This window comes from Psittacula echo (assembly GCF_963264785.1).
Source record: "Psittacula echo genome assembly, chromosome: 24".
Lineage (NCBI taxonomy): Eukaryota > Metazoa > Chordata > Aves > Psittaciformes > Psittacidae > Psittacula > Psittacula echo.
The window spans coordinates 4,027,805-4,054,960 of record NC_137759.1 but is presented as its reverse complement, the minus strand read 5'-3'; the positions used below and the strand labels follow the sequence as shown (position 1 = coordinate 4,054,960).

The window sequence follows — 27,156 nt, the reverse complement described above, 5'->3', positions numbered from 1 at the left end:
TAAATTATTACTAATTCCAGCAGAACCTGACCCCCTGCAGGAACCTGGAGGAGCTGTTCACTCTGGAGCGGAATGGTGAGGAGCTATTACAGCCCTGCAGCTCCGGTCCTGCGGGGGGGGGGTGTGTGTGTGTGTGTCCATGACCCCCCAGCCTGGCTCTGGGGCAGGCTGGAGGTGGTGGCTGTCCCCTGTCCCCTCCCCTGTCCCCATAGCGCTGGCTTGGAGCCCACCACTGACCTTGGGCAGAGCTTCTCCATGTCCCCTGTGACACGAGGGTCGTCTGGAAGCGTCCCGTGGGGTGACATGAGGGGTGCAAGGTGCTCTATGGGGTGACAGGGGTGGGTTGGGGGTCCTGGGGCTGCCCCGTGTGGTGACACGCAGGGGGTGCCCTGGGCCACCTCGTGGGGTGACACCGGGGGGGGGGGTCTGGAGCGCTGTGGGGGCTGCTCGAGGGGTCCGCGGGGGGCTCTTAAAGGGCCCCGCACCCCAACGCCGCCGCCGCGCGCTGCAGGAGGCGCCCCCCGCCGGCTGCAAAGCTGCGCCCCGGGGCGGGGGGGGGCGGGCGCGGACGAGGGGGGGTGGGGGGGGGCGGTGCGCGGCCCCTTTAAGAGCGGGGCGGCCCCGGCCGGAGCAGGAAGAGAGCCGCATACGGGCCTCGGCGAGCAGCTCCCGCGGGGCGGCCAGAGCCTGCTCCGCCCGCACGGCTCGGCCCGGCCCGGCTCGGCACGGCGCGGCCCGCTCCGCTCGCTCGGACCGCACGGCCCGGTACGGGGGGGACCGGGGGGGAACGGCGGGGGTCAGGCCCGGGGCCGGGGAGGGGGTGGTTGAAGCCCGACCTCTCTCCTTCCCCCCCCCTCCGGGGGCAGCGTTGGGGCTGTGCGGGGTGGGGAGGGGGTGCGGGGGGTGCGTGCCGGGGGGGGTTCGTTCGGGGCCGGGCGCGCTGCCCCCCCCCCCCCCGCCTGCATACGTTGTACTTGGCCGGGCCGTGCTGGGGGGGGGGGGGGGGGGGGGGGGTCGTGGAGGAGGGGGGGGAGAGGGAAGGGCCCCACCGTCGGGGGGGTGGAGGGTGCGCGGCGCGGGGGCCGCTGGGAGTTGTAGTGCGGCGTGCGCGGCGCTGCGCAGGTGCCTGTGAGCGCGCGGACTACAGTTCCCGGCGTGCCCCGCGCGCGCGGCGAGTGGGAGGCGTGTTGATGGGCAGCGGGCGGGGCCAATTGGGGCGCGCCCTCCACCCCGCGCACCCCCCACCCCCCCGTACCCGTTGGCCCTGCCCAATGGCGGGCGGCTGCGCGCGGTGCGGGGTGGCCGAGGACAAGCGCGGCGGGGCCTGCGCTGCTCGGCGGGCGGGATCGCGGCCCTGACCCTGCACAGCGAGGAGGGGGCTCGGGCGGTGGCCGCGGGGCAGAGACCTCGGCGCCCCCCGCCCGGCCTCCATGGCCGCGGCCCGCCCGGGGGAAGGGGTGGGGTCGTGGCGCCCGGCCAAGGCTCCCTGTGGGCCCGCGGGGGGGGGCACCCGGCCCGGCCCGGCGGAGGAGGGGGGGCACCCGGGCTGCAGGGTGGGGTCCCTCGGGGCGTGTGGCCTGCGAGCGCGGCCGCTCCTCGCCCCCTCTCCCCGGCCCCGAGCACCCCAAGGTCGTCCCCCCCCTCCCGGCGGGGAGCCGGCCCCGCGGTGGGGGTGGGCCCGGCCGCGCTGCCCCGGCTCCGCTCCGCGCGGTTCGCGGTGGTTTTCTGCCGTTCCTTATCGGCCCCCGGCCGGCTCCGCACCCACCCCCAGCGCTGAGGGGGGGCTGGAGGCCGCGCGGTTCGCAGCGATAATCCCCCCCCGTCCCCTCTGTGGCTGCGGCCCTGGGAGCTGGAGGCCGGGCCCTGGGGGGGGGGGCTCTGCGGGGTAAAACCTCCCTCGGAGCTGCGCAGTGGCCCCGGCTGGCAGAGGGGGGCTTGAGGGGAGGCATCACCCACCCGCAGCCTGCGGGAGGCCTCGCCTTGGCCACGGCTGTGACAGGTCCCGGTGCCCTGGCTCTTGAGTTGGAGGTGACAGGCTGGGACTCGGGATCGTGCTTAAGGTACCCGCAGCTCTTGTGCTGAGCCCCCGCAGCAGAGCTGGAGGTTCCTGCTGGCTTCCCCCGGAGGGCTGCAGCTTGCGAGCAACCTGATAGTTGAAGATGTCCTTGCTCCTTGCAGGGGTTGGACTGGATGAGCCTTGAAGGTCCCTTCCAGCCCAAAGCATTCTATGAGGCTGGTGGCAGGAGGCAAAGGCACGGGCTGATGGTGTGGAAGCACAGTTAGGCTGCTTGCAGCGTGGGGAAAGGGCTGTGTGCAGGGAAAACCCTTGGACCTGAACATGGAACGGGACTCCTGGCACCTGGGACTTCCTCTTTACCAGTGCTTCTAAATCCCAGCGTTCCCATGCTGAAAGCAACAGCTTCTGGTGTGCGCCCACAGCCTCAGCTCCTGGAGCACCTCTTCCGTGCGGGGCAACAGCAGTTTCAGCTCAAGGACTCTTGGGAAGAGTTTGCTGCTGGTCTGAGCTCAAGATTAGCCCTGTGCTGTTAAACGTCTCTGCTATCGAAACCATAACTCCTATATAAGTGCTTTATAGACACGGGCAGAGGAGGTCTCTGCCTGGAAGAATTTACAGCCTAATGAGGACTGAAGCAGAGCGAAAAGGTCGTCCCATTGCTTTCTGAAGTTTCTTTTTGTTGAGGAAATGTTTTATTTCGCGTTCTTTCTACTGGTCCTGGTTGGAAGTGGCAGCTTGTGGCCCCTTCTGGAGGCTGGCTGGGGTGAGCTGGGCTGGTTTAGGTCTGGTGGGTTGCTGGAGATGTTGTGTTTAAACAGCTTTAAAAGCAGAAAGGGGAGAGAGAAACTGAGCAGTTTATTCGAGAGGAGCCATTCGTGTTTAATATTCATCCTGGCCCCTGTTTAGGCTTGTTCTGGTGAAAGAGGGAGTGAAGAGGCGCAACCAAAACACCGGGGAGATGGTGGGATTTTTCCACCAAGCCTTAATTGAGTTAGTAACTTGGGGAGGGGTTTGCAAGGCCTGAGCTCTTCAGAAACTCAGTGGTGAAGGAAAGGATTTCTTCACTTTCTGCTGACCCACAACTCTTGTTAAGACTTGGGTTTGTTGCTTGCTTGCTTTATTATTTGCTCATAGATGCACCTTGTGTTGTGGCGGTGGGTTTGATGCATGGCTTTAGCCGTGTCGTGGGCTTCACGAGGTGAAGAGAGGCGAGAGGTGCGGGGTGGAATTCCCTTGGCACGGTGAAGGCTTTGCTTTTGTGTTTTGGGGCTTTGAGAGCAGAATTGAAAGTTAAAGTTGTTTTCCCAGCGTGAGAACCTGGATGTCGGCTTGGGACGCAAATCAGGGAAGAAATTTATGCTGATCCCAAGGCTCTGTGATGGGTTGTGTGCGCTGCCTGGCTTACTCCAGACATTGTTTGGTGCCTGAATGCTTGGGTTTAACTCTTCAGAATTAGGTTCCCAACCTAAAAAGTCAGCTCCTCAAACCTAAAACTTGGGGCTGGGAAATGTCTGCACTTGAGATGGAGCCGAAACTCTGAGAACTTGGTTTAATGCTGATTAAAACTGACACTTGAGGGTTTTTTCCCGGTCTTGGGATGCTGCGTTTATGGAAAGAGAGGACTTTTGTGGCAAACAATTAGGATTCTGCTTGTTATCTTATATAGTCAGAGCAATAAATTGTTGCTCTTAACTATGCTCTCAACCAGCCTTAACCTCAAATTTGAAGAGTCTGGTTTCAGTCTGTAATTAAAAGCCTTTTGATGGGGAAAAACTCAGGGAAAGGGGGAAAGGCAGGCGGGCTCCGGGATGAAGGGAAGCGTTTGTACCCAGTCCTATGACCCTTTGATCCAAACTGGTGTGTGGCTGTGCTCGGTGCTGCCTCCCGGTCTGCGTGAGCCCGTTCCCATCTGTCTGTTCCAATACCTGTGCCTGGAGCATCCCGCCGGTCCCAGAGGAGCTCTGGCAGGACGTCAGAGTGGGAGTAAACGAGGTCAGACGAGCGTCGGGATCCTCTGCGAGTATCCAGGGACAATTGTTTCTCGCCCAGCTCAGTGGCCGGATCGTCTTCCCTCCGTGCACAGTTTCAGTTTCCCTGCCTCCCCGGTGTCGCTGCCGGCTCCTGTAGCAGAGCCTGGGCACGGCTGCCGTGCAGCACTCGGAGCTAAAGTGGGTTCATGCCTCAGATGGTGGTGGGGCTCCTTCCCCCTGGCACCCCGATTGCCTGAGGCACTTGTAAATGTCCTGTGAGCCTGCGGGCAGCAGCCAGGGGCTGCAGGTGGAGGGAAGCTCTCAAGAGCAGAGTCCCCTCTGAATGTGACAAGGTGTGAGAAACTGGAAACTGCTGCGAGCTGCCCCGCTGTGCAGGTGGGAGCCAAGGCCACAGGGGTGAGATGAGCCGCAGATCCCCTGGCAAGCACCGGCGCTCTGACGCCGACCCCTTCGAACATGCATCCAGGAGGAGTGTCCGGAGCGGGATCTCCCTGGAGACAGCCTTTGCTGTCTCAAATACTTTCCATCGAGCTCTTCGAAGCCACGCACGGAGCCACGTCCCCTCCTGGGGTGCAGAAGCACACGGCGCTGGCGCTTGCGGGTGGTTTCTTTGCACCTTCCAGACCATTTTCCACCCCCTTCCCACCCCTGCAGCTCTGTAATGCTCATCTGAAACCATGAAACCACGGGAGATCCTCTCCCCCCTTTTGGAAGCGCTGCTGCTCCGCTTAGCGTCACAGCAGAGGATGCTCCAAGCGTCCGTCCCAGTGCTTCGTTTTAACTCCTTGTTGCCTGCTGTTAAACTCCAGTTGTGCGCCCTATTTCCTTCCTGGTTCGTGCACCTCCTTAATTCCCACCAGCAAACTGGAAACCAGTCAGTAGATATCTCTGCTTCTTTCCTGTTTGCTTGACTGCCTGCCCAGCACAGAGCTGGGCAAGCATCGAGAGTAGGCTTGTAGCTACAGGTTGCTGCTCTCTGGTTACCCGGAGCCTCTTGCCCCAACAGGCAGAGTGCACGCGGTACCGGTTCAGCCTTCCCTCCCTGCATCCCGCTTGTGTGCTGAGGAGGGGAGGAAGAGAGCTCCATGGCAGGACAGCATTGGTGGGGATGAAGTGTGTGGCATGTTTGCTACTGGGATTCGCTTCTGCACGTCGTGTGGAGCCGAGAATGGCAAGCCGAGCTGTCTGTTTATCCACAAACTAGGAATTACCTAAGGGACTGCCCTGCCTGGTGCGCTCTGCTGCGTCAGGAAGCTCCAGTCTTGGTCTTCGTTTGTTTTGCCTTTTTTTCCTCACCCTTCCTGGTGTAGAAAAGAGGTTTTTGAGGTGCCATTTGAGGCAGTTGGGTTGGTGCTGGACCTCCAAAGCTGAGGGCAGGGGGAGCGAAGCAGGAAGCATGAGGGCTGTCAGAGGGGGAGGATGACGTGGAGGCTGCAAAGGGGAACCTGTGACATGGCTGTGAAGTGGGAGAGGGATGTGTGGGTTTGGGGCTCAGCTGGGGTGGAAAGCAGGGTGTGCAGGGAAGCGGATGGCTGCTGGGGCTGTTGGAATGGGGGTATTTGGGATTTGAGAGGTTCCCGTGGCTCCCTGTGCTTAGGAGATGGAGAGAAGCTGTACAGGGGAGGGGATCGTGGGGTGAAGGGGCAGTTACTGTCGGCCTTCATCAGGGAAAGGGCTGGTGGTGACTTTGGCTGGAGCGGTGAGCGCAGGATTTGGCCTCTCTGGCTGTGCCTGGCCTCTGAGGGTGTATAAATACCTGCAGAAGCTCTTGTTTTCATCCGGCCTTGGTGGCTGGGATGTGCTGGTGGCCCCGCAGCCCTCGTGCTTTGGGTCAATGCTGGTGGCAGCTTTGCTTCTTCAGGACAAGCCTCCAGTCGTTCCCTTTGGCAAAGGGGCCGAATTCTGCCTTTCTGAAGCGCTGGCAGCTTATTCCTGCGTGGATCTTGGGGCCTTCAGCGTTATGGGGCTTTTGAGTTGGAAAAGAAACCTTCCCTTTCCGTATGCACTGTGCTCCTAGGCAAGAGCAACACACGCTTTCGTACCTTATGTTCTCTTTTTCCCTCTGCATTTAACTTTTGGTGCTTTCTGCAGCATTCAGGAGAACCCGGGGCTGAACAGCGAAGGGCTTGGTGCTGTGCAGGATCTCCTGAGCCCCCCGCTGTGGGTTTGCAGGGAGCTGCTCTGTTGCTGTACGGCGGCAGCAGTGGAGCTATGTGGGAGAAAGCCGATCGGAGGGCTGCGGCATGAGGCGTGTGGGAACGCTTGGGCTTGGCTTTGGAAGACTTTGTTCCAGCAGCAAAACAAGCAGCTTCCATTAACACAGGGGTGGCCTTCCCGGCCTGGATGCTCTCAGCAGGCTGAGGGCTGCCTGTGTAGGCTGCAGTGGCTCAGCTGAGGAGAGGAGCAACTGGAGTGAAGGCAACTGCAAGCCTTGCTGAGGGAAGGTGGGTTTGGGCAGGGTCTGAGGGTCACTGGGTGGCTCGTGGCCTTCGCAGTGGATGGTGGCTTGTTTCTTCTTGGCATGGAGACATTCCTGTTCCCTGGTGGCTGTTGGTGACCATCCCGGCACACAGACCTCATTCAATGGACCCGGGACCATCGCGTTGAGAAACACCAAGGCAGATCGATGGTGCTGGTGCTAGCACGAAAGTAAAACCCGGCAAGGGAAGCACACGGGGTCCTTGGGCCCGTGACTGCACAGGCTCGAAGCAAGGCACATTCCTGCTGGCTTAACTGCGGTCTCTGATGACAAAGGAGCAAATTGGCACGGAGCTCTGGGTGGAGTAACCAGTTCAAGCTCACCTTGCAACATCGCTGAGGTCTGCGGACGGCCTGGTGGCTGCTGTCAGCCATGCAAAAGGGGTGGCTTTGGGGGGTGGCAGCTCGGGGGGGCTCTTTGGCTGTGCTGGGCCAGCTCTGGTGGCGTGGCAGCACCCCTGCTCTCTCAGGGTCTGAGGCTGCTTCTGGGGGTTGCCAGGAGTTGATGCTGCAGCGGAAACCCAACTTCGCCGTGTGCTGTGTGAGGCTGTGCGATGCCCTGGAAGGAAATCCCTGCCCAGCAGTGGGGATCTGCAGCGTTGCAGAGCCTGATGTTTGGTCATCCCTCGTCTGGCTTCTTCATTGTGGAAGTGAGCTACCAGCATCTTCGGAGACGGAGGCACGCTGTGACGCGTCTCTGTGTGGTGAATGGCAGTAGGTCTGAGTGAAGGCCATAGCCATTAGAGTCTTCCTTCATAAAGGAGACCTTCAGGCTGGATGTGAGGAAAGAAATCTTTACAGAGGGTGGTAGAACACTGGCACAGGTTGCCCAGAGAGGTGGTGCATGCTCCATCCCTGGCCAGGCTGGATGTGGTTCTGGGCAGCCTGGTCTAGTTGAAGATGTCCCTGCTCATTGCAGGTGGTTGGGCTGGATGAGCTTTGCAGGTCCTTTCCAACCCAAACCATTCTATGATTCCATAGCCTTCATCCCAAGAGGTGCCTCTCTCCAGGTATTCAGGACATGCAGGGAGCCCTGTGCACTGTGAAGGTGACTCTCCCTTTGCTGATTCTGGTTTAACTCTCTTCTTTAGCAGTAGTAATGCTCTCAGCATTGTGGTTGGGCTTAGAGGTTGGAGCCTGCGTCGGTTTAATGGGGAAGCAGGGAGAGAAACAGGGATGGGATTGCTGCAGGGGGGTGGTTGTTTGGTGGGTTTGGTGTTGAAGGCAATAGTCGTGAGCATTTCCCTCAGCAGCACTTGTCCTTTCGCTATCCATGCTGCCACGTCTGGCATTGTCCTCTCTTCTGGGCCATCATCTGTAAAGCACTTGAACTCAAGCAGTTTGAGAGCATGAAGAGCAAATAAACCCTTTCTTCCTGGTGCCTTCTGTAGCTGTGTCCCTCATGATTTCCTCTAGCGCACTGAGGAGTCCCAGACCTGTAGCATCTCCTTAAGCAGCACCACAGAGACCAGCTCCACCTTGGCAGCGGTTATCTCCCTGCTCCGGTGGGGCAGCACCATCTCTTCCACTGCTTGCTTTGCAGCCTGCCTCAGTGGCAGGGTTTAGGAGGCCAAATTCCAGGTTGTGGCTTGGCACAACCGGTCACTGTTCCACCACTGAGGTGCCTTGGTGAAGTTCTCTGCTTCTTCCCACTGCTGACACAGTGGTGAGGGCTGGGAGAGGGGCACATTTGAATACTGAAATGGTTATAAATGGGTTGAGGTGCAACATTTAAATTGGGCTCTTAGGGATGCCATGGTCTGCCTGAGGGAGCAAGGAGATGCTGAATTACCCCAGAACCTGTCTGTCCAGGAGATGTGTCACCTTGATGAGAGCCTTGGTGGTTGTCCCTTGGTAACCGAAACACTGGTGTAACGTGGGCTTGGGACTTCTTCATCCGAATTCTTCAATGCAGCTCTTCCAGCCCAATTTAGATTCTCTGCCAAATATATCAGACCTACGCAGACTGCTGTGAATGAGCACAGGATGCAGCCGTTCCCGAGCGAGGAAATGGCTGGCTGGCAGCTGGGGAAGGGCTCTCCTTGCTCCACCGGCTCTGCAGATCTGCCCCTCTTGGCCAGCCCCAGGAGAGAACACCAAGGCAAAGCCAGCTCTTGGCACCGCTCCTGCCTCCGAGGTGCTTTGCTGTGGGAGGGGATTAGTGTCATTACTGTGCTTTAAATACGAAGGAAAAATCAAGGTTCTTTATTGCTTGTGGTCATCAAAGTTCCCAGGATGCTCATTGAGGGTCTGAGGGGCGTTCGGTTCCAGCGCTCCATCCAGACTTCAATGGGAGCAATTACCAGATATTCTTCCTACCAGAGTTCCCTTGGCAGCAGTTGCAGGATGTGGGATTCTCCTTTCCTGCCTGAACTTCTGTGCTGCTAAATCCTTGTGCGTCCTGCCCTGGAGATTGTTGTTTCTGTCGTGCATTAGGTGTTTCTTCCTGGGTGACCTATGGCTCGTCAAGTGCTTTGGCTCTCCTAAGGTGAAGGATGTAGTGGTTGAAGGAAGGGCGGTTGATGGTACTGCAGGGTTTTGGGGTAGATTTGCTTTTACCTTGGGCAGCTGCTTGGGATGAAGCAGTCCTAGAACGCGGGTTCACTCTGCGCTGGAGCTTCCTGCGCTGCCCAGGCATTTATTTCTAGACAGTAGGGAGAGGCAAACCTCCCTAGCAGGTCTGAGCTGGCAGCAGCAGGGGAAGCCCCAGCTGGTTTGCTTACCTGATAGTGGTGCGAGTTCATCAGGTTGGACTGAAACGAAGGGTGGTTGCTGGGACTGAGGAGCCTGGGCTGCCTTCAGACTGTCACAGCATCCCGGTTGCTTCTCCTCTTCATGTTCAATGTGAGACATGGGAAAGTGGGATGCTCGGAGAGCTCTGAGCTTTGGGAGCATCAGAAGTAAATGCTTTGAGGAGCCAGTGGAGTGGTAGCTTGGGCTGGTTGTGTGCTCAGGAGCTGACTGAATCCTCGTGATGTGGCCAGTCTTGTTCCTTAGACCAGCCTTCACGCTGTGAATCCAGTGATTAGAGCTGTGGTAACAGAATAAAGGGAACATGGTGCTTCCCAGAGTCAGGGCCTTCAGACAAGGAGTTGTGGGAGCTGGAGGGGCTGGAAAACAGAGTCATATTGTGCACCAGGAGCCCACAGATAGTTGCAGGATGCTTGTTCTGCTCTGATCTCTTCACTTCAATAGCTGCATGATCTTGGTCATGCCATGTGTGTCCTCTGGTGTTTTACCCCACGTGCAATGTCCAGTCAAGACGTAAGGAAGTTGCAGTTCTCTCTTAGCTGTTGATGGCTCAGTTACCTCCTAAACGCAAACGAGATCTTCCCATTGCACTGTCAACATGTTAGATTTAATAAAAAAGACCAAACCAAATCATTTGCTTTTATTTGATGTTAATTTTGCCACCCGCTGCAATCGGCTTCTGTTGGTGTGCAGGGTCTTCCTCTCAGGACCACGCATCTTTTGCAGGTCCACGTAACTCAGCTGGTTTGGCACTAAGCTGCCAACAGCACATTCCTTTAGAGAGCAGTTGCATTGTAATAGCACCATAGAGTGGCTGAAACAGTGACTTCTCCCAAGCAGGCAAAACTCCCTCCTTCATTTCCTCCTGCCTACCACCTTCCCACCTTGTTGGCTTTGTGCTGCTGCGTGCTAGGTGTGTTTCCCCAGGCCTCTGCATAGTTTAGGGTGGATCCTGGGCAGAGGAAGACCTGCTGGGGCTTGTCCTTGAGCTGTTGCAGAGCTTGGTGTCAGCAGAGACGATGGCTCACGCTCCCAATGGCCTGAGAGCTGCCTTTTATCTCGAGGGATCCAGGCTTGCCGATGTGGCCGTGCAGCTGGGAGAAGGAAAGAGGGGAACTGGGATGATCGCTCCCTAAATATAAAGTGAAGAGACACAAGGGCTTGCGTTGTGTGGCCTATAATTGGGGTGAGCTATTCATAGGGAAAAAATGCCCATTTCTCCGGTCAGTGGTGAGTGAGGGCTGGGATAATGTTTGGGCCTAGGGCAGCAAACCACTGCCTTTTTTTTATACATATATATATATAGCAACATTATTTTAATAATCCTTTTCCAGCACATAGCAGGGTTTCTGCAGAGCCTGCCCTTGCTCTCGTATGCACATTTCCCCCAAGAAACTGGGCACAGCAGCTTGTGATCCCCGTTCCTTGGGTACCTTTGAGCTGCAAGAGGCCAAATAACGCCTGTACTGTACTGTCTAGTGTACAAATAACCACGTGCTGTAGCCCAAAAGGCAGTTACTCCCAGGAAGCCTCGTGCTGGGGATTGTAGAGGTGCCCTAAAGCCATTTTGCCTGATGCTCAGTGGAAAAGGTGAGGGCGATTTTGCCTTCCTGCCCCAAGCGGGTGCGCATCGTTGCTGCAGCTTCTCCTCTGCGCTGCTGGAGCGGGTGGCACCTGCGAGGAGAGGAGAGCTCTGCCCTTTGTAAAGGGCTTCGGGATCTCTTCCAGGTGAAGAGCACGTTGAAAACATTCCCTGTTCCCGGCTCAGCAGATGTGACTCAGCTCTTCACCCGATACCTGCGCGGTTCCGAGCTGCTCAGGTTCCCTGGTTTGCCCAGTGCAAAGAGAGAAAGAACAAACCCCAACCAAACCACTAAGGTTGCATGGAAACCTGGTAATTAAGCAGCGTTTTGTCAGCACTTTTGGTTGTGATCCCATCTTAATGTGGTCGTCTCATTTGAATGTAAATGTCACATTCCGCAGCTCCTGGAGGAAAGCGGTGGGGTGACATCCCGCTGGCTGCCACTGCAAGCGCGGGGGTTTCGGTTAACTCTGTTCTGCTCTGCTGCAGTTCCTCTGCTACGTTTGGAAGGAGCAAGTGGATAACTTGAGCTTAAGGAAAGAACCTTTTAGTGCTGAGGAGCAGCATCAAAGAGGAGGCGGCCTCAGTGCGGAACGGGTTGGATGCGGGACAGCCGGGGTTGCCGTGGAGCAGCATCCCGGGGTTCTGCACCACTGCTTGCACAGCACAATGACAGCTTTTCCTGCCTGGAATCTGGCTGAATTTGTGTCGAGCTGGGCTTCAGAGCCAGGAACAGCCAAAGCTCACTTGAGTTGGTGTCTTGGAAAGGCAGGGCGGGCTGAGCACTGCTGAAAGGCGAATCAGCTGAGCAGTTAGGCCAGGCTTGTAAATCAGGTTTATAAATACATTTGAGAGCTCTGGGGTTGCTGTAAACTCCCTCTTTCAACTGGGCTGTATTTTAAGTGGATGGTGCTCCCTCCGCTGCTGCGGGTGCTATGGGAGGGCGAGCTCCAGGCACCTCAAACATGGGCACTTTGGGGTGAAATGTGGCACCTTTGTGACCCTGCAGAGACACTCAGTCTGGGACAGTGAGTGTGTGATGCTGCTGGGCGATCAGAGGGGGTACAGAGAGAAAAGAGCTGCCTGTGAAATACAGGCCAGTAGTGGAAGCTCCCCGTTGGTGGCCCATTCAGACCTTACCCTTGCCAAGGTAAGGAGCTAGCTGGCTGTCGTGCCCATGGCTTTTCTCACTGTCACCCGGCCACTGGGACCTTTCCCAAGGGATTTTGCCCATCCTGTCATTGCACTGCTGCGTCCTGTGAACCTGTGCAGGTGGAAGGCTCCGTCTCATGTTAATCCCCAAGCTTTAACACTCCGTCCATTCAGCCCCTTGTCAAGTGATCCGGCTGTGATTTGAAGGGCCGAGCCTCTGTCTGTGCCTCAAGCATTCCAGGTGCTGAAGCCATTCCCGGGGGGCTCAGAGCAGCCCGTCCACCCCTCGCCGTCCGTCCCGGGCCGCCGCAGATGAGGGACACAAAGGCCGTGTTGTGCTTGGAGAATGAGCTGCAAACTTGTACAACTTCCCATGCCAGCCCCCGGCAGTCCCATGACCCCGCCGCCGTTCCCACACTGTCCGGCTGCTTCTGCCAGCCCCATGGCTGGGCTGGGGGTGACCTTGCTGCATGGCCTGACTTGCTCCCCCAGGTCCCATCAGTCCCTAGGGCCCGCCTGGGTGGGTGATGGAGCTTGGCTGCCCACAGGACTTTGTAAATCATCTCAATTCAGAGGGGGGAAGCAGAGGGAGGGAGGCTCCTGTGTTGTTTCCAGGGCCAGGAAGCATTTGGGGGGTGGGCAGAGGTGTCAGACCCATTGTTTAGGGGAGCGATGCGTGTGGTGGCTCAGATCAGGGGGGTTCAGGGAGCCCTGGGGCTGCCCTGGTGGGGAGGAGGCAGTGGGGGCTCCCCCCATGGTACCCCCAGCCACTTGAGAGGCCAGGAGGGGTCCCTTGGACCCCCTGTGGATGCAGAGGTGCAGTGACCTTGCCCAAGGTCACCCCTCAAGCCCATGCCCGAGTTTGGAGCTTTCCTGGTCCCCAGGCTGTGCTCAGCCATCAAACAGCCTTTTCCTCCCTAATGAGGGCTCCTTATCCTAAAACCCTGTGAGCTGCCAGCTCTGAATCCAATCCCTGCTGCCGCAGGAGCCTGGGAACCAGCTCTGGAGTCAGTGTCCTTGCTGTGGGCATCCCAGGAAGCTGCTTTGCTTCCATGCTTGGGCTTCGTGGCAGGACTTGTGCATCCCGCCCGGCTCCTCGGGCTCTGCCCACCCTGAACCCCTGGCACGTTTGCTGGTTTGTACATCACTGGTGTTTAATGTTAAGGGCTTTCCCTCGGAGCGGTGTCACGCAGGCTCAGAACTGCCCTCTCCCGTGTTCTCTTTGCATAAAGCAAGGTGCAGAAATCCCTTTCGTGTTTGGTTTTTTCCTCCTCTTGGATTAACGAAGCTTTCACAAAATGAGGAAACACAAAGAACTCCTGGGAAACGTGCTCGGGATGGGGGTGGCTGCGTGTGTTGGGAAGCCACTCTTGTTTTGTAACCTGGTTGCCAGCTCCGTAATGCGGCGCTGGGAGTCGCTTCCTGTGTAATTACTTGGGTTCTGGATGTGCTCCTGACTCATCCGTGTCCCCCCCCGTTGCATGGGGCAGCTGCTTCCCTCTGTGCCTCAGTTTCCCCATCTGTAAGCCGGGGACGTTGATGCTTGCACTGGCACCAAGGTGCTTTGTGAACCAGGTGACTTGTGCTTGGGGGCGGTGGTGGTAAAATACAGGGATGGAAAGGCAGACGGCATCTCTGCTGCAAGGAGTATGAGGGTTGACTGAGCTGGAAAGGAGGAGAACATCATTCCCAATAGTAGGAAGCAGTAGACTGGGCCTGAGCGAAGTTGAGGGTCTTGTTGTGGGCAGCAGAGTGGTGAAGCTGGGCAGGTTTCACTCTTGCCTGTGTTTGCCCCAGTGCCCTTCTCCCGGTGAAGGGGGATGCCTTTGGAATGGAACTGCTCAACTCACTCTGGCTTCTTCAGCCTTTGAAGAGAGGATGTGTTCAAAGCCACGTGGATCCGTTTCTGTTGTGCTGGCGTGTCAGGAGTGACTTGGTTGCCTTTTCCCAAGCAAACCCTTGGCATTGGAAAGACCTGCGGCTTCTGCTGGAGCCTTGCTGAGATGGGGGCTGGTGCTGGCCCTTGGTGAGACCTGCTCCTGGGGAAGGTGCAGCGGGTGCCAAGGGTTTAGGTGGCTAAGCTGGTCTCTGTAAAGCTCAGGCTTCCCAAAGGGTGCTCTTCACCAGCACCGTGCCTGCAGACAAGGGGATGCCGGGAACAAGTGATGGGAATGGTTTTCCTGGTGATGCCCCATCGCTGGCAGTGCTCAAGGCCAGGTTGGACACAGGGGCTTGGAGCAAGCTGCTCCAGTGGAAGAGGTCCCTGCCCGTGGCAGGGGTTGGAGCTGGATGAGCTTTAAGGTCACTTCCAACCCAAACCATTCCATGATGTGATTCTGTGACTGTCATGAGTTCAGCTGGGCAGAGCAGGGCTGAATGAGCAGGGAACCTTCCCAGTAGAAGGGGTGGGATTGGGAAGTACTCCTAGACTTGACCAGTGAGGCCCAAGGCCGGGCATGGCTGCCAGCTCGGTCCAGATGCAGCCTGGCTGTGTTAACCCTGGTCCTTGCCAAGGCTTGCTTGCTCTGACCCAGATCCGTGCTAATTCAGCTCTTCTCCCAGACTGTAGCTTGGGAGCATCTGGGCTGCATTTCTCCTCCTTCCCAGAGCGGAGGTGAGCATGGATCCATCCTCACCTGCTGATGGAGGCACGTCTTAGATGAAGATGTGGAGAGGAGCTGGTAGCTGGTGCTTGCTGCAGAGCACGCTGGCAACAGCAGCCAGGTCCCTGCTCTGCCTTGAGGACTTTGCCTGTGTGATGTGATGCCTCCTGTGACTCACTGAGCTTCCTTCTTCTCTCGTAGCCTTTTGCATCGAAGATGGCGGGTGGCGTGGACGGCCCCATAGGGATCCCGTTCCCCGATCACAGCAGCGACATCCTCAGCAGCCTGAATGAGCAGAGAAACAACGGGCTGTTGTGCGACGTGGTCATCTTGGTGGAAGGCCAGGAGTTCCCCACCCACCGCTCCGTCCTGGCGGCCTGCAGCCAGTACTTCAAGAAGCTCTTCACCTCAGGGTTAGTGGTGGACCAGCAAAACGTGTATGAGATAGACTTTGTGAGCGCAGATGCCTTGTCGGCTCTGCTGGAGTTCGCTTACACCGCGACCCTTACTGTCAGCACTTCAAATGTCAACGACATCCTCAACGCCGCCACACTGCTGGAGATCCCGGCGGTGAGGGATGTTTGCACGGATCTCCTGGACAGGAAGATTCTGGCCAAAAATGACCAGATGGATACAGTAGATCAAATTGATCAAAGGAACCATCTCAGAGCAAAAGAGTACCTGGAGTTCTTCCAGAGCAACCCCGTCAACGGCCATCAAGGCAGCTTTCCGTGGACCAACCCAGAGTTGAGAGACCTTCAGAGACTGAACTTCCGAGGCCAAGAGGAGGAGGAGGAGCCGGACTGCAATGGCATGGACTTGTACTCGCAAGCCCCCCTAAACGAACGACCAAAGGCGAATGACTGTGATCCTGACAGCAACCCAGCCATGTGGCTGGACAGAGAGGAGGAGGAGGCGGCTCCCGGCTCCATGTTTTCCCCTTCTCAGAATGGACATTACAGCAGCCGTGGCCTGGCCACACCGGGAGAAGAGGAGGGCACCCCGGGAGGCCCTCTGGACCAGCAGGAAGCCGGTGACTCCCCCAGCTTCGTTCCTGCTGGAGCGGAGACGGAGGATGATGCACGGGAGGTGGATGGGATGGCTGCGAGCGCCCTGCTGCAGCAGATGATGAATTCCGTGGGGAGGCAGCAGCTCGGGGAGGACGACCGAAAGGATGACGATGGGGTCATGGATTATTACTTGAAATACTTCGGCAGTTCGAGCGAGGGCGATGTCTACCCCTCCTGGTCCCAGAAGGTGGAGAAGAAGATCAGGGCGAAAGCATTCCAGAAGTGCCCCATCTGCGAGAAGGTGATCCAGGGTGCAGGCAAGCTGCCGCGCCACATCCGCACCCACACCGGCGAGAAGCCCTACGAGTGCAACATCTGCAAAGTCCGATTCACCAGGTAAGGAGCGGGCGGCCGCGGGGGCACCGGGGCTGCCCCAGGCACCACCGGCTCTTGGCTTCCCCCAGGTGCTCTCACAGCGCTGATCTGGGGCAGTTTTCCTTTGCCTGCTCAGCTCATTCCCATCTGAATGGGCAAGTGGGATGTGAAGGCCAGAGGAGCAATGTGGATGCCTGGCTCTTGAGGTATCTCAAGGGGCCTGGCTTGATGGCCAGTGCCACAGCATCCCAGGGTCCTGAATCGCTGAGCTCTGCTGGAAACCTGGCCAGACCTGGGCTTCTGCAAAGGCCCAATAATGGGGTTGATGAAACAGAACTGCAGCCCTTGGTGTTTCCATCGTGGCTGAGGTGCCCAGGGTTGAGGCAGGAGCTGTTTAGAAGTGGCTCCATGGGGTGGCTGAAGCCCTGGTGTCTGGCAGTTGGGTTGGGAAGAGGTTGGACCCCGGCACTGCTCGTGTCCAATCTCAGCCAACCGTGATGTTCAGAGCGATGGTGGCCCCCAGCAGCACAAACCCCTCTGGTTCAGCTCCCTGGGGGTGTTCTCCTCAGCCCTGTTTCTAATCAGGGTTCCTCCGCTCCTCCCCTCCATCCACCACGGGGACGCCGAAGAAAGGGGATATTGTTCAAATCCCTGCGGTTCACTCGAGTCCACGCGTCCCAGCGCCGCCTCCTCGCTGCTCTCTGTGGCTGTGGTGGCTGAGCCGGGGCTGGGGTCCCAGCCTGCGGAGGGGCTCTGTGGGGCTGCCTGGCTCCGGAGCTGGGCTGCTTGTCCTTGGGATATTCCTGCCCTTGGCAGCGCCGACTGCTTCACCGCCAGCACTGGGGTCCATGGGGCAGCCGATGGACACAGCGAGCGGCTCCAGCGTGAAGCCAACGGGGCTGAGCCATGGGCAGGAGGCCGTGTCCTGCCCCACGGCGCTGCCAGCCCCCTCCCCGGTGCACACCATGGGCACGGCCGCACCCAGCCCCACGCCGGAGAGCTGAGGAATGCAGATAATGGCGGGGGCAGGATGCCAGCACCCGGCCCTGCGCTGGGCCCTGCCACGCGGCACCTCCCTGCCCGGCGCTGAGCCCGAGCCCTCGGCCACACCTGAGCGGGACGGGGTCCTGCTGCGGGTGGAGGGGCTGGAGGATGTGGGGAAGGCTGGGGCTGCTGGGGACAGGGCAGTGCCAGCCTCACTGCCAAGGGGATGTGGTTCTGGGCAGCCTGATCTGGTTGAAGAGGTCCCTGCTCGTTGCAGGGGGTGGAAGTGGGTGAGCTTTGAAAGCCTCTTCCAACCCAAGCTATTGTGGGTACGGGATGGGGACCTGCTCCCATTGGCCTCCCTGTGAAGAGCAGGGTGGAAGCGCTGTCTCCAAGGCCCTTCCGTGCTATAGCAGGGCTGTGCCATTTTCCAGCCAAAATACCTCCCCCTGCTTCTCCCTGCAGCTGGCATTTGAGCACAGAGTGGATGGGGGGACCCAGCGACGTGAGCTGGGCTCAGGCGGTCACATCACTTGTGGAACACCCTCCGTGAGGCTGCAGCAGGTTTCGTGCTCCCTGTACCCCCAGGGCAGCCTTGCTGTGGGGCCAGCTCAGGCCGCTGGTCCAGATCTCCTCTGCTCAGCAGTGGTGCCCATGAGTTGCTTTTTGCTGCTTCTCCCCCAGCACTTAGGGCTTGAAGCCTTATCTGAGAGCCTCTAACATCAAAATGGGGGCAAACCTCACCCACGCCCTCCATCAGCCTTATTACATCCCTTTGCATTCCTTCTCTGTGCTCTCCATCCTGATCCCTTCGGATGACAGCTTGAAAACAAATCTCTTCCCTGTGCCGTGAAAAACGCTGCGTATCATAGAAACATGGGATGGTTTGGGGTGGAAGGGACCTTAAAGCTCATCCAGTTCCAACCCCTGCCATGGACAGGGACGCCTTCCACTGTCGCAGGGGGAACCTGCTGGGAGAAGCGCTCCCGGCTCCTGCAGGAGCGTTTGGGGTGAAGGCTGTTTGATTTGGGGTGCTCCCGGCCACCCCCTTGCTGGGTGAGGACCGGAGCCCGTCGGTTCACGCTGACTTCTGCTTCCTGGTTCCTCTCTGTTGGCAGGGGGAGGAGCGCCGATGGCGCTCTGATAACTGCTGATTTTATAACGACGATAACGATGTATATGGTTCCAGCGAGAACTAAAAGCCGGGCTGGTGTGTGCCGCGTTGCTTCCAGCCCCTTTGGCAGCGGTGTTAAGACCAGAGGTGAACACGTCCTGAGCGTTTTGATCCTTCCCTGCAGGTTTAGAGCTCCCTGGGGCCCTCGTGCTGCTGGGGTTGGCCCCCATGGCTGGAGGCGGCGGTGGCTCTGCCGCACCGGGGTCTGCCCCATAGCAGGGCGCTGGGTCCCCCGCGAAGGGGAGCGGTTCCCGTGCGGCACCGGTGGGGCCACGCGCTCCGGGCCTGATGGGATTTTCCTGCAGGAAGCAGTGGCTCACGTGGCTCCCTTGGCCTCCAGCCCGGCTGCTGCAAGTGCCCTCCCCTGGCTTGGGTGCGCTGCGGCAGCAAGGCCTGACCGGAGCCAGCCCCACTGCACGGGGCTCGCACCCATACCCATGCTTGGACATGGAGGTGCTGGATGGGGCCAGAGCAGGGCACTGGAGCTGGTGCAGGGCCTGGAGCACAGTGTGATGGGGAAGGGCTGAGGGACCTGGGGGGTTCAGTCTGGAGAAGAGAAGGCTCAGGGGGGACCTGATGGCTCCCTACAAGTACCTGAGAGGAGGATGGAGCCAGGAGGGGCTGGGCTCTGCTCCCAAGGAACAAGGGATGGGACAAGAGGAACCGGCCTCAAGCTGCACCAGGGCAGGTTTAGATGGAGCTGAGGAACAATTCCTGCCCCAGAGGGTGCTCAGGCATTGGAACAGGCTGCCCAGGGCAGGGCTGCAGGCACCGTCCCGCAAGGGTTCACACCCCGTGGAGACGAGGCCTCAGTGCCATGAATTGGGGTGGCCTTGGCAGGGCTGGGAATGGTTGGACTGGATGCTTGTAAAGGTCTTTTCCACGCTGGTTCCCTCTGACCCTGCACCAGGCGATGCTCAGCCCTGTCCCAGCGCTTGGGGATGAAGGCAGCCCCCCTGCAGCTGACCTGCCCTCCCCTTCCCTGTCCTTTCTGTCCCCCCCAGGCAGGACAAGCTGAAGGTTCACATGCGGAAGCACACGGGGGAGAAGCCGTACTTGTGCCAGCAGTGCGGCGCCGCCTTCGCTCACAACTACGACTTGAAGAACCACATGCGCGTCCACACCGGCCTGCGGCCCTACCAGTGCGACAGCTGCTTCAAGACTTTCGTCCGCTCCGACCACTTGCACAGGCACCTTAAAAAAGATGGATGCAACGGGATTCCATCCCGGAGGGGCCGTAAACCCCGGGTGAGGGATGCCGGGGGTCTCCCCAGCACCCCGCCGGGGAGCGCTGAAGACGGAAGCTTCCCGGCTGGTGGGGAGAGTCAGGAATCAGAGGACACCCAGCAGAGGAACGGCCCCGAGCAGCAGCACTTTGAGGAGCATTCGAATAATGAAGCGTCAGGATTGAATGTAGCAGGAGGGTCGGCTGAGGGTAACACGCAAGGACTCTCCTAAACCAAAAACATCACAGAAAGCATCACACACACACACACAAAAAAAAAGCAACCCTTATAGTTAGCGACTTTTCCTCCCGTTTTTTTTCTCTTTAGAGATGTTTCTCTTCCCTTTTTTTTAAGAAAAAACGAAAAAAAAAGGAAAAAAAAAAAAGAGGGGAAAAAAGAAAAAAAAAAAGAGAATAGATTTTATGTTTCCAATCTTCCCATCGTGAGCAGGGCTCCCCCGAGGATCCCTCAGTAGCCAAGGACCTGTACTTGGAAAGGCAGACGCTAGGCAGCACGGGGCGGGGATGGAAAGTGGCTCTGTCGCATGGAAAAGAGCTTCCATGTAAATCCAAAGCTTTATTTTGTGTCCAGACACACGTTAAAAAGAGAGAAGAAAAAGAAATAATAAAAAAAAAATTACTTATTTCAGAGAGATCTATTTAAGAAAAAAAAGCAAAAATAGCAAAAAAAAAAGAGGTGGTAAGAGAGGAAGGGCTCGGTCAGGGCCTGGAGCGGGGCCGTCCCCACTCTGCTCTATGGGAAGTCAGAGCCCCCTTGGTGGCTGCTGCATCCCAGGGCAGCATCCAGGGACATGGGGTCAGGGTTTTGGGGTGAGGGCTCAGGGTCCGTCCCGGCAGCCCCGCGTGAAGCTGGGATGGGCTCCGGGGAGAAAATTGCCTGAAATTGCCTGAAATTTGCCCAATCATGTGAGGGATGAGCGGGAGTTTGCAGGGTGGGACGTGGGGTGCGGGGACACCCTGTGGGGGGGACACCCATTGTTGAGGTGGGGGCACCCAAGGCTGGGGACACCTGGCATTGGGGACATCCAATGTTGGGGGTACCCAAGGTGAGGACGTCCCATGTTGGGGACACCTGGCATTGGGGACATCCAATGTTGGGGGTACCCAAGGTGAGGACGTCCCATGTTGGGGACACCTGGCATTGGGGACATCCAGTGTTGGGGGTACCCAAGGTGAGGACACCCCATGTTGGGGACACCTGGCATTGGGGACATCCAATGTTGGGGGTACCCAAGGTGAGGACATCCCATGTTGGGGACACCTGGCATTGGGGATATCCAGTGTTGGGGGTACCCAAGGTGAGGACACCGTCCCCATGCCAGTGCCACCACCGGGGGTGCACCCATCCCCATCCCAGGGGGTCCCTGTGCTCCCGGGAAGGAGCCGAGGTGGATCCGGATCCGGCACCGCATGGATCCCACCAGCCCCTTCCCAGCACCGATGGGGCTGGATTTGGGGGGGCTCCAGCTCTGCCCCCCCCCTCCAGTCTCTGCAGTGGATTTTGGGCACCGACCGGCGCAGCAAAGCCCCAAAAGCGCCTAAAAATGGGCAATTCCTCTTGGAAAAGGTTATTTGAGGTCTCCCTTGAGGGGGCAGGAGGCCTTTGGGCAGGGAGGGGGGTGAGGAGCTGCACCCCCCCGCTCCCCCAGCCCCCCCTTCCCAAAAAGTAAATATATATATATATATAGAGATGCTCTATGGCTCGAGAGGCGGGTAAATACCCCTTGGGGTTAGCGGAGGACGATGAGAAAAGGCACCTTTCAGCTGGTCACCTGTTTTCTAAATGCACATTTTTAAATGAAACGAAACAGAAAAAAAAAAAAAAAGAGATTTTTAAGCCCTTTTATTTTAAAAAAAAAAAAAAAGCACTTTTTAGATTCTCTTCCTTTTATTTTTTTGGTTTTATTTCCTCTTTTTTTTTGGTGTTTTTACTTTCAAAACAGCAAAGAGCAGGTTTTATTGGCCGAATGTATTTTGGAGAGGGAGTGAGACGGGAGCGTGTGCTGGGGGGGAGGGCTGAGTGGTGGGGCTGGGGGAGAGACGGATGTTTTATTTAATGCAGAAATAAAAACAAGACAAAACACAAAAAAAAAAGCAATAAAAAAGAATTAAAAAAAAAAAAAGAGAATTAAAAAAAAAAAAAACCATGCTAAAAACCACAATAAAACAGAAAAAAAAAAGAAAACATACAAAGAAGTCTTAGCACTTTGCGATGGAACGGGTACTTTGAGCTCACTTTATCTTAATTTAAAAAGCAAAAGCAAAAAGATGTTTACAAGTGAAAAAACAAAAAAAACACAAAAAAAAAAAAAACCAACTTCTACGGAAAAAAAAAAAATTATTAAAAAAAAAAAAAAGCCTAAATTTATTTTTGTAAGAAAAAAAAAATAATGTGTATATATATATATATATTTAACAAAGAAAGAGAAAAACCAACAAAAAAACCCCAGCGGCAGAATCCCAACGTCCAGTTCATGGAGCCCCAGTGGTGGGATGGGAGGAACGGGGCTCATTCCGACACCGGAAAGGCAGGAATCCCACGGAAGCTCGAATTCCGGGTGGGAATGCCGGGGTTTGCTGGGGGGCTCTGTGCTGTTCGTTCCTCCCCTTGGTGATGATTTGAAGTTGATTCTGTTTTCTTTCTTCCATGTTTTGTAGCCAGTGCTAGGCCAGACGCGGCTCCGGACACGGGGGGTTGGGACCTGCTGCTCCCGGGGCTTTGCATCCCCTCCAAATCCAGATCCCGGGCATCAAATCCCTTGGGAAGAGGCCCAGGTAACCCCCCCCCCCCCCCCCATGGGCTCCTCTGCTTAGCACTGGCTAAACCTGGCATATGCAAAGAGAAATCCCAGCGTGGCATTGTAAATAGACACTGACTTGAGGTTCTTTCTCGTCCTTGTTGTGGTATCTCTGCTCTAGTTTGTGTTGATTTGATTTTTCACACCCCCCCCCCAGCTCCTCGCTGCTGTTTCTCACCCCCCCCCCCCCCCCCATTCCCGGTCCTCAAAGGAGCCCTGGAAGTTTGTGGGGTTTGGGGCACTTGAGGGATAAACCTGCGGCTCCCTGGGGCTGGCAAAGCTTGGGCAGGAGGGGGAATGGGGGAGAGAAAAGAGGGGAAAAATGAATAAAGTGGGGGAAATAAGGGGAATAAAAAGGAAATCACGGACTCCATGGTTTAGGCTGGAAGGGGCCTTAAAGCTCATCTAAAGCCACGGGCAGGGACCCCTTCCACTGGAGCAGCTTGCTCCAAGCCCCTGTGTCCAACCTGGCCTTGAACACTGCCAGGGATGGGGCAGCCACAGCTTCTCTGGGCACCCTGTGCCAGCGCCTCAGCACCCTCACAGGGAAGAGCTTCTGCCTAAGAGCTCATCTCAGTCTCCCCTCGGGCAGGTTCAAGCCATTCCCCTTGTCCTGTCCCTACAGGCCCTTGTCCCAAGCCCCTCTCCAGGTTTCCTGCAGCCCCTTTAGGCACTGGAGCTGCTCTCAGGTCTCCCCTTCAGGCGCCTTCTCTTCACCAGGCTAAGAAAGGAATAAGGGGAAAAAAGAAGGGGAAAAACAAAGAGAAATTGGGGGGAGGGAAGGAAGAAATAAAGGGGAATAATAAAGGGGGTGGGATAAATAAAGTGGGCTGAAAATAAGGGAGAAAAAAGAAATAAGGGGAATAAAAAGAAATGAGGGCGCGGAAATAAAGGGGGAACAAAAAAAGGAGGGGAAGAAAAAAGGGGTAAAACCAGAGACAATGGCAAAAAAGAAAAGGAAAAGGAGAGGTTTATTCTCAGGATTCCCACAGCAAGAATGTCCCCAGGCCTGTGACAGCCCCATGGCCCCCCCCCCCGCCCCCCAGCCCGGCCCTTGCTGCAGCACTTGAGCACAGCTTCAGTTTGCACTAAAGTAGAGAAAACAGGCAAAACCCCCCCAAAACCGGCCCCAGAGCCGCAGGTTTGTCCCGTCCCATCGCCCTCGTTCATTGTCGTGGTTTCGTTTGGGTTGATTTCAGTTGAGTTTGGGTTGATTTCTGCAATTCAGGTTGTGATAAAAGTGTTGCCAAAGATCCTGCTGAGTTAGGCCAGGCCGGGAAAAGCCAGGAATAAACCAAAATGCGTTAGAAATTCCCAAGCCCTGGCTGACCCCCCCCCCTTTTCCCCCCACCCCGGGTCCCATTAATGAGGGAAAACAGAGGGAAAATGAAGCTTTTTGGTACAAAAGAGGTAAAAAACCCTCTGAAACCTCCCATTGCCCCAGTGTAAGGCTGGGGGGGGGGGGGGGGTGTCGTATCCATCACCCCCCCCCCCAAGTGATAGGTTTGGGGTGTATTGGTGGCAATGGGGAGGCTGGGGGGGGGGGGGCATCCCCTTCCTCCCCCCAGTGTAAAGATGCTGCATTGAGCCCCACTGGGGGCTTGTAACCCCCAAGATGGGGCTGGGGGGGGGGGTGAGGAAGGGGGGTGGGATTGGGGGGGGGGGCTGGTTCTGCAGGGTAAAGGGCTGCTCCCCCCCTTCAATCCCCATTCAGCACCCACCACTCAGTGCGTGCGTGTGTGTGTGTGGTTGTGTCTCCCCCCCCCCCAAAAAAAAAGCCCCCCACCTGATTTGGGTATTTAAAAGCAAATAAAGTTCTGTCGGAGCTCAGATTTATTTATATTTTCGATTATAAAGGTTTATTTAAATAAAGAGGAACCGTTTTGAATGGGGGGGGGCAAACTGTAGCAACCGTTGTGTTTTATAGTGATTATATATATATATATATATACACACACAGCGAGAGCTGGAAGGGCTCCTGGGGCAAGGAAGGGGGGGGGACACGTGTGAGCCCAAGCGAGGATGCTCGAGATGGGGCCACTTCTTGATTTCTTTCTTTCCCCCCCCTTTTTCTGTTTTTGGGTTTTTATTTCTCTGCGTCTTTCTATATATAAATATAATTATTCAAAGAGATTCTCTATCGAAAGCACTCGCAAGGTTGCAGCGGTTTTTATGTGTAAAAACTACTTTTTGTGGTCTATTTTGGGGACGGGGGGCGGGGGTTCAAAAGGCGTGAGGAGAAAGCGAGAGACGGAGAATGAAATCTATATCTATTCAAACAAGCACAGAAAAGACATTCCATAGATTGTAACTTTGATAGCTCTTTATAAAGTGTGGGAGGCGAGGAAAAAAAAAAAAACCAACAAAAAAAACCACAAAAAAAGATAAAAATTAAAATAATAAAAATTGCACTTTTTTTTTTTTTTGGGGGGGGGGGGGGCTTTAAAACCAGAAAAGAAAATAAACTATATATTAAAAACACCCGAGCGAGCGGTTGTGGTGGTGTTTGCGGGGGGGGGAGAAGCTTCTTGGGGGGGTTCATGGGGGTTATTTCTCTTTTTGGGGAGGGTTAGGCCCGATTTGGGATGGGGCATGGCAGGGGTCACTCCTGGTACTGTGCCTCCGTGCCCCCAATGGGAGCAACCCCCCCACGCTGTAAAGTGGTGGTGAAGGGTGTGGGGGGGTCCCCCCCTCCCCATCTCCCCCCATTAAGCTGCTGGTGGGGGGCCGAGGTGTGATGGGGGGGCACAGATTGGGCACAGATTAGGAGCAGGGCAAACACCCAGATGGCAGCGGGTTAAGGAGCCTTCGGGGATGGGGTTTGGGGTGCTCACCCCACACACACACCACCCCAAAGGGTGTTGGGACCGGCTGCAAGTGGGGAAACTGAGGCAGGCAAAGGGGACCCCAAGATCCAACCCCCCCCCCCATCCTGCTGCCGCCCCATCATCCCGGACCCCCCCCCTCTGCCCCCCAACCCGGGCCCATCCAGCGTTAGGGATTACCGTGTGTCATAAGCTTCCTAGTTCTCGGAGCACGAAGGGCTTTGGGGTTTTATCTCCCGGGATTTAGTGGCCAAGTCGCCTTCCCCAGCGAGACGCCCTAATGCCACTTAACACCTGGGAGCCGCGAGGCTCATTAGGGGCGTCAGGGACAATTAGCGAGGAAATAATTAGGGCAGGGGCCTGGTGGGTCTAAGCCCCATATGTGCCTCTGCTGGCGGGGGGGGGTGGTGGTGGTGGTAGGGACCCCTGTCCTCTCTCATGGAGGTCCATTTGTGGGGGGGGGGGGGGGGGTGTTCCTCTTTGGGATGTGAACCCAAGACTCAGGACTCATCCCAGCAGGGGATCCAAGGGGGGGCCCTGGAGACCCCTTGGGGTGATGGGGGACAAACACATGGGGCAGGCGATGTCCAGAGCATCCCTGAGCTGATCCTGCCATGGTTTGGGGGGGGCCCATCAGGGCTTCCCTTGCCCCCGGGCCCCAAGCAGGGTGAGGGCTACAGGAAGGGGGCCCGGGGCAGGAGGGGACCCCAGGGAGCAGGAACCCGTCCCCATGGCCAGCGGGTGCGTTGGGGAGCAGCCGGCAGCGCCAGGGGCGGTGCGCGGGGTGCCGGAGGGCACCAGGGGCAGCAGCAGCCGTACAGGGCATAGGGGTGGTAGAAGCCGACGTTCACCCTGTGAGGGGGAAGCAGAGAGCACCCAGGTCAGCCCTGAGCCCCCAGAACACCCCCCCCAGGCCCCCGCGGCCCCGCTGACCTGCGGACGCGGCGCCGGGCGTGCCGGCGGTGGTAGTCCCCTTTGGCGAAGTCCTCCAGGTTGGCCGGGTGGATGGCCCAGAAGTGGCCTTTGCCGTTGTCGCTGCGCCCGGCCTTGACGAAGCACTCGTTAAGGGAGAGGTTGTGGCGGACGCTGTTGCGCCAGCTCTTCTCCTGGGCCGAGAGGGGCCGTCAGCCGCCGCCGCCGCCACCCCGTGCACGTCAGTAGGCACCAGAGTGAACAGCGTCCGACCCGCGCGCAGGAACCAGCCCAAGATGTGGATGCTGGATCGGGCTCATCGGAGATGGGGTGAGTCAAACCCAGCCCAACACCAGCGCTGTGGGCTCAGCCCCCTGGTTTGCCCACCCTGAACCATCAAAACCACGTCAAACCCCAGGAAAAGAGGTCTGGCAGCCGCTCACCTTGTTCTTGAAGTAGGGGTAATTGTCCATGATCCACTGGTAGATGTCGGAGAGCAGCAGCTTCTTCTCGGGCGAGGAGAGGATGGCGGTGGAGATGAGGGCGATGTAGGACTGCGCTGGTTTGTCCTCACGCTCCACCGGCGGCCGCGGAGGTGCCGGGGGGCTGCGGCCGGGGGGCTCAGGGCTGAGCCCCGGGTCCCCCTGCGCTGACAGCAGGTACTCGATGGTGAAGGAGGCCCCAGGCGGGCGCTGCTGCCCGGGCCCCGCGTCCCCCATGGTCCCGGTGGCGCGTGGGGAGCGCTGCGGGCCCGGGCGGTAATTAGTGCAGATTAGAGCCTTTGCTAATTGTGTTTTCACAAACGGGCTGCCTCCAAAGCGGGTGTTTATCTGGCAAAGCCGCGGCTTTAGCGGGATTTGGACCTTTAAGCCTCATCAATAAAATGATTAATCCAATGGAGGTGGAGGAATTCAAAGTGGCACCGAGGTGCCCGTGGGGCCACCGCGGTCCTCCTGCACCCACTGCATCCAGAAACCCCCCATGGAGCTGGTTTTGGGGTGAGGAGAAAGCCCATTGAGCCAAAGGCAACACCGCGTTAAATGTAAATCTTTCTTTTTATTTAACAAACACTATAATTTGAACTTTGAAGAATGTGTACTGAGGGAAAGAAAAATAATTTTCTTTTTGTATTTTTTCTTTTTTTTTCTTTTTTTTTCTTTTTTTTCTCTTCTCTTTAAAAAAAAAAAACAAAACAACAAAACCAAAACACCAAAAAAAAGGAAAGAAACGGGATATAAGCAAACAAACATATGTACAG

General features: G+C 57.1%; 1 protein-coding gene across 6 annotated transcripts; it reads left to right on the top strand.

The window, feature by feature from the left end:
• The first annotated feature begins 225 nt into the window (after positions 1-225).
• On the top strand, positions 226-21,548 carry ZBTB7A (zinc finger and BTB domain containing 7A). 6 transcript variants are annotated; one of them, XM_080633946.1, is made up of 4 exons: positions 1,746-2,060; positions 2,179-2,664; positions 14,776-15,980; positions 19,122-21,548. In XM_080633946.1, the coding sequence occupies exons 3-4, from the start codon at positions 14,791-14,793 to the stop codon at positions 19,573-19,575; spliced, it is 1,644 nt and encodes a 547-aa protein (XP_080490072.1). In that variant the 5' UTR covers positions 1,746-2,060; positions 2,179-2,664; positions 14,776-14,790; the 3' UTR covers positions 19,576-21,548. The 6 variants fall into 6 exon arrangements, with proteins under 6 accessions (XP_080490071.1, XP_080490069.1, XP_080490072.1 ...); XM_080633945.1 differs by lacking the exons at positions 1,746-2,060; positions 2,179-2,664 and adding an exon at positions 226-317; XM_080633943.1 differs by lacking the exons at positions 1,746-2,060; positions 2,179-2,664 and adding an exon at positions 630-765.
• The last annotated feature ends 5,608 nt before the right edge of the window (positions 21,549-27,156 follow it).

What these genes read in the sequence shown, in the direction of transcription:
- ZBTB7A (XM_080633942.1), top strand. Translation starts at nt 7,041, where the DNA reads ATGCCCTGGAAGGAAATCCCTGCCCAGCAGTGGGGATCTGCAGCGTTG. An exon ending in CTGGCTTCTTCATTGTGGAA is followed by an intron (nt 7,137 to 14,775) that starts GTGAGCTACCAG and finishes CTTCTCTCGTAG; the next exon opens with CCTTTTGCATCGAAGATGGC. An exon ending in TGCAAAGTCCGATTCACCAG is followed by an intron (nt 15,981 to 19,121) that starts GTAAGGAGCGGG and finishes TGTCCCCCCCAG; the next exon opens with GCAGGACAAGCTGAAGGTTC.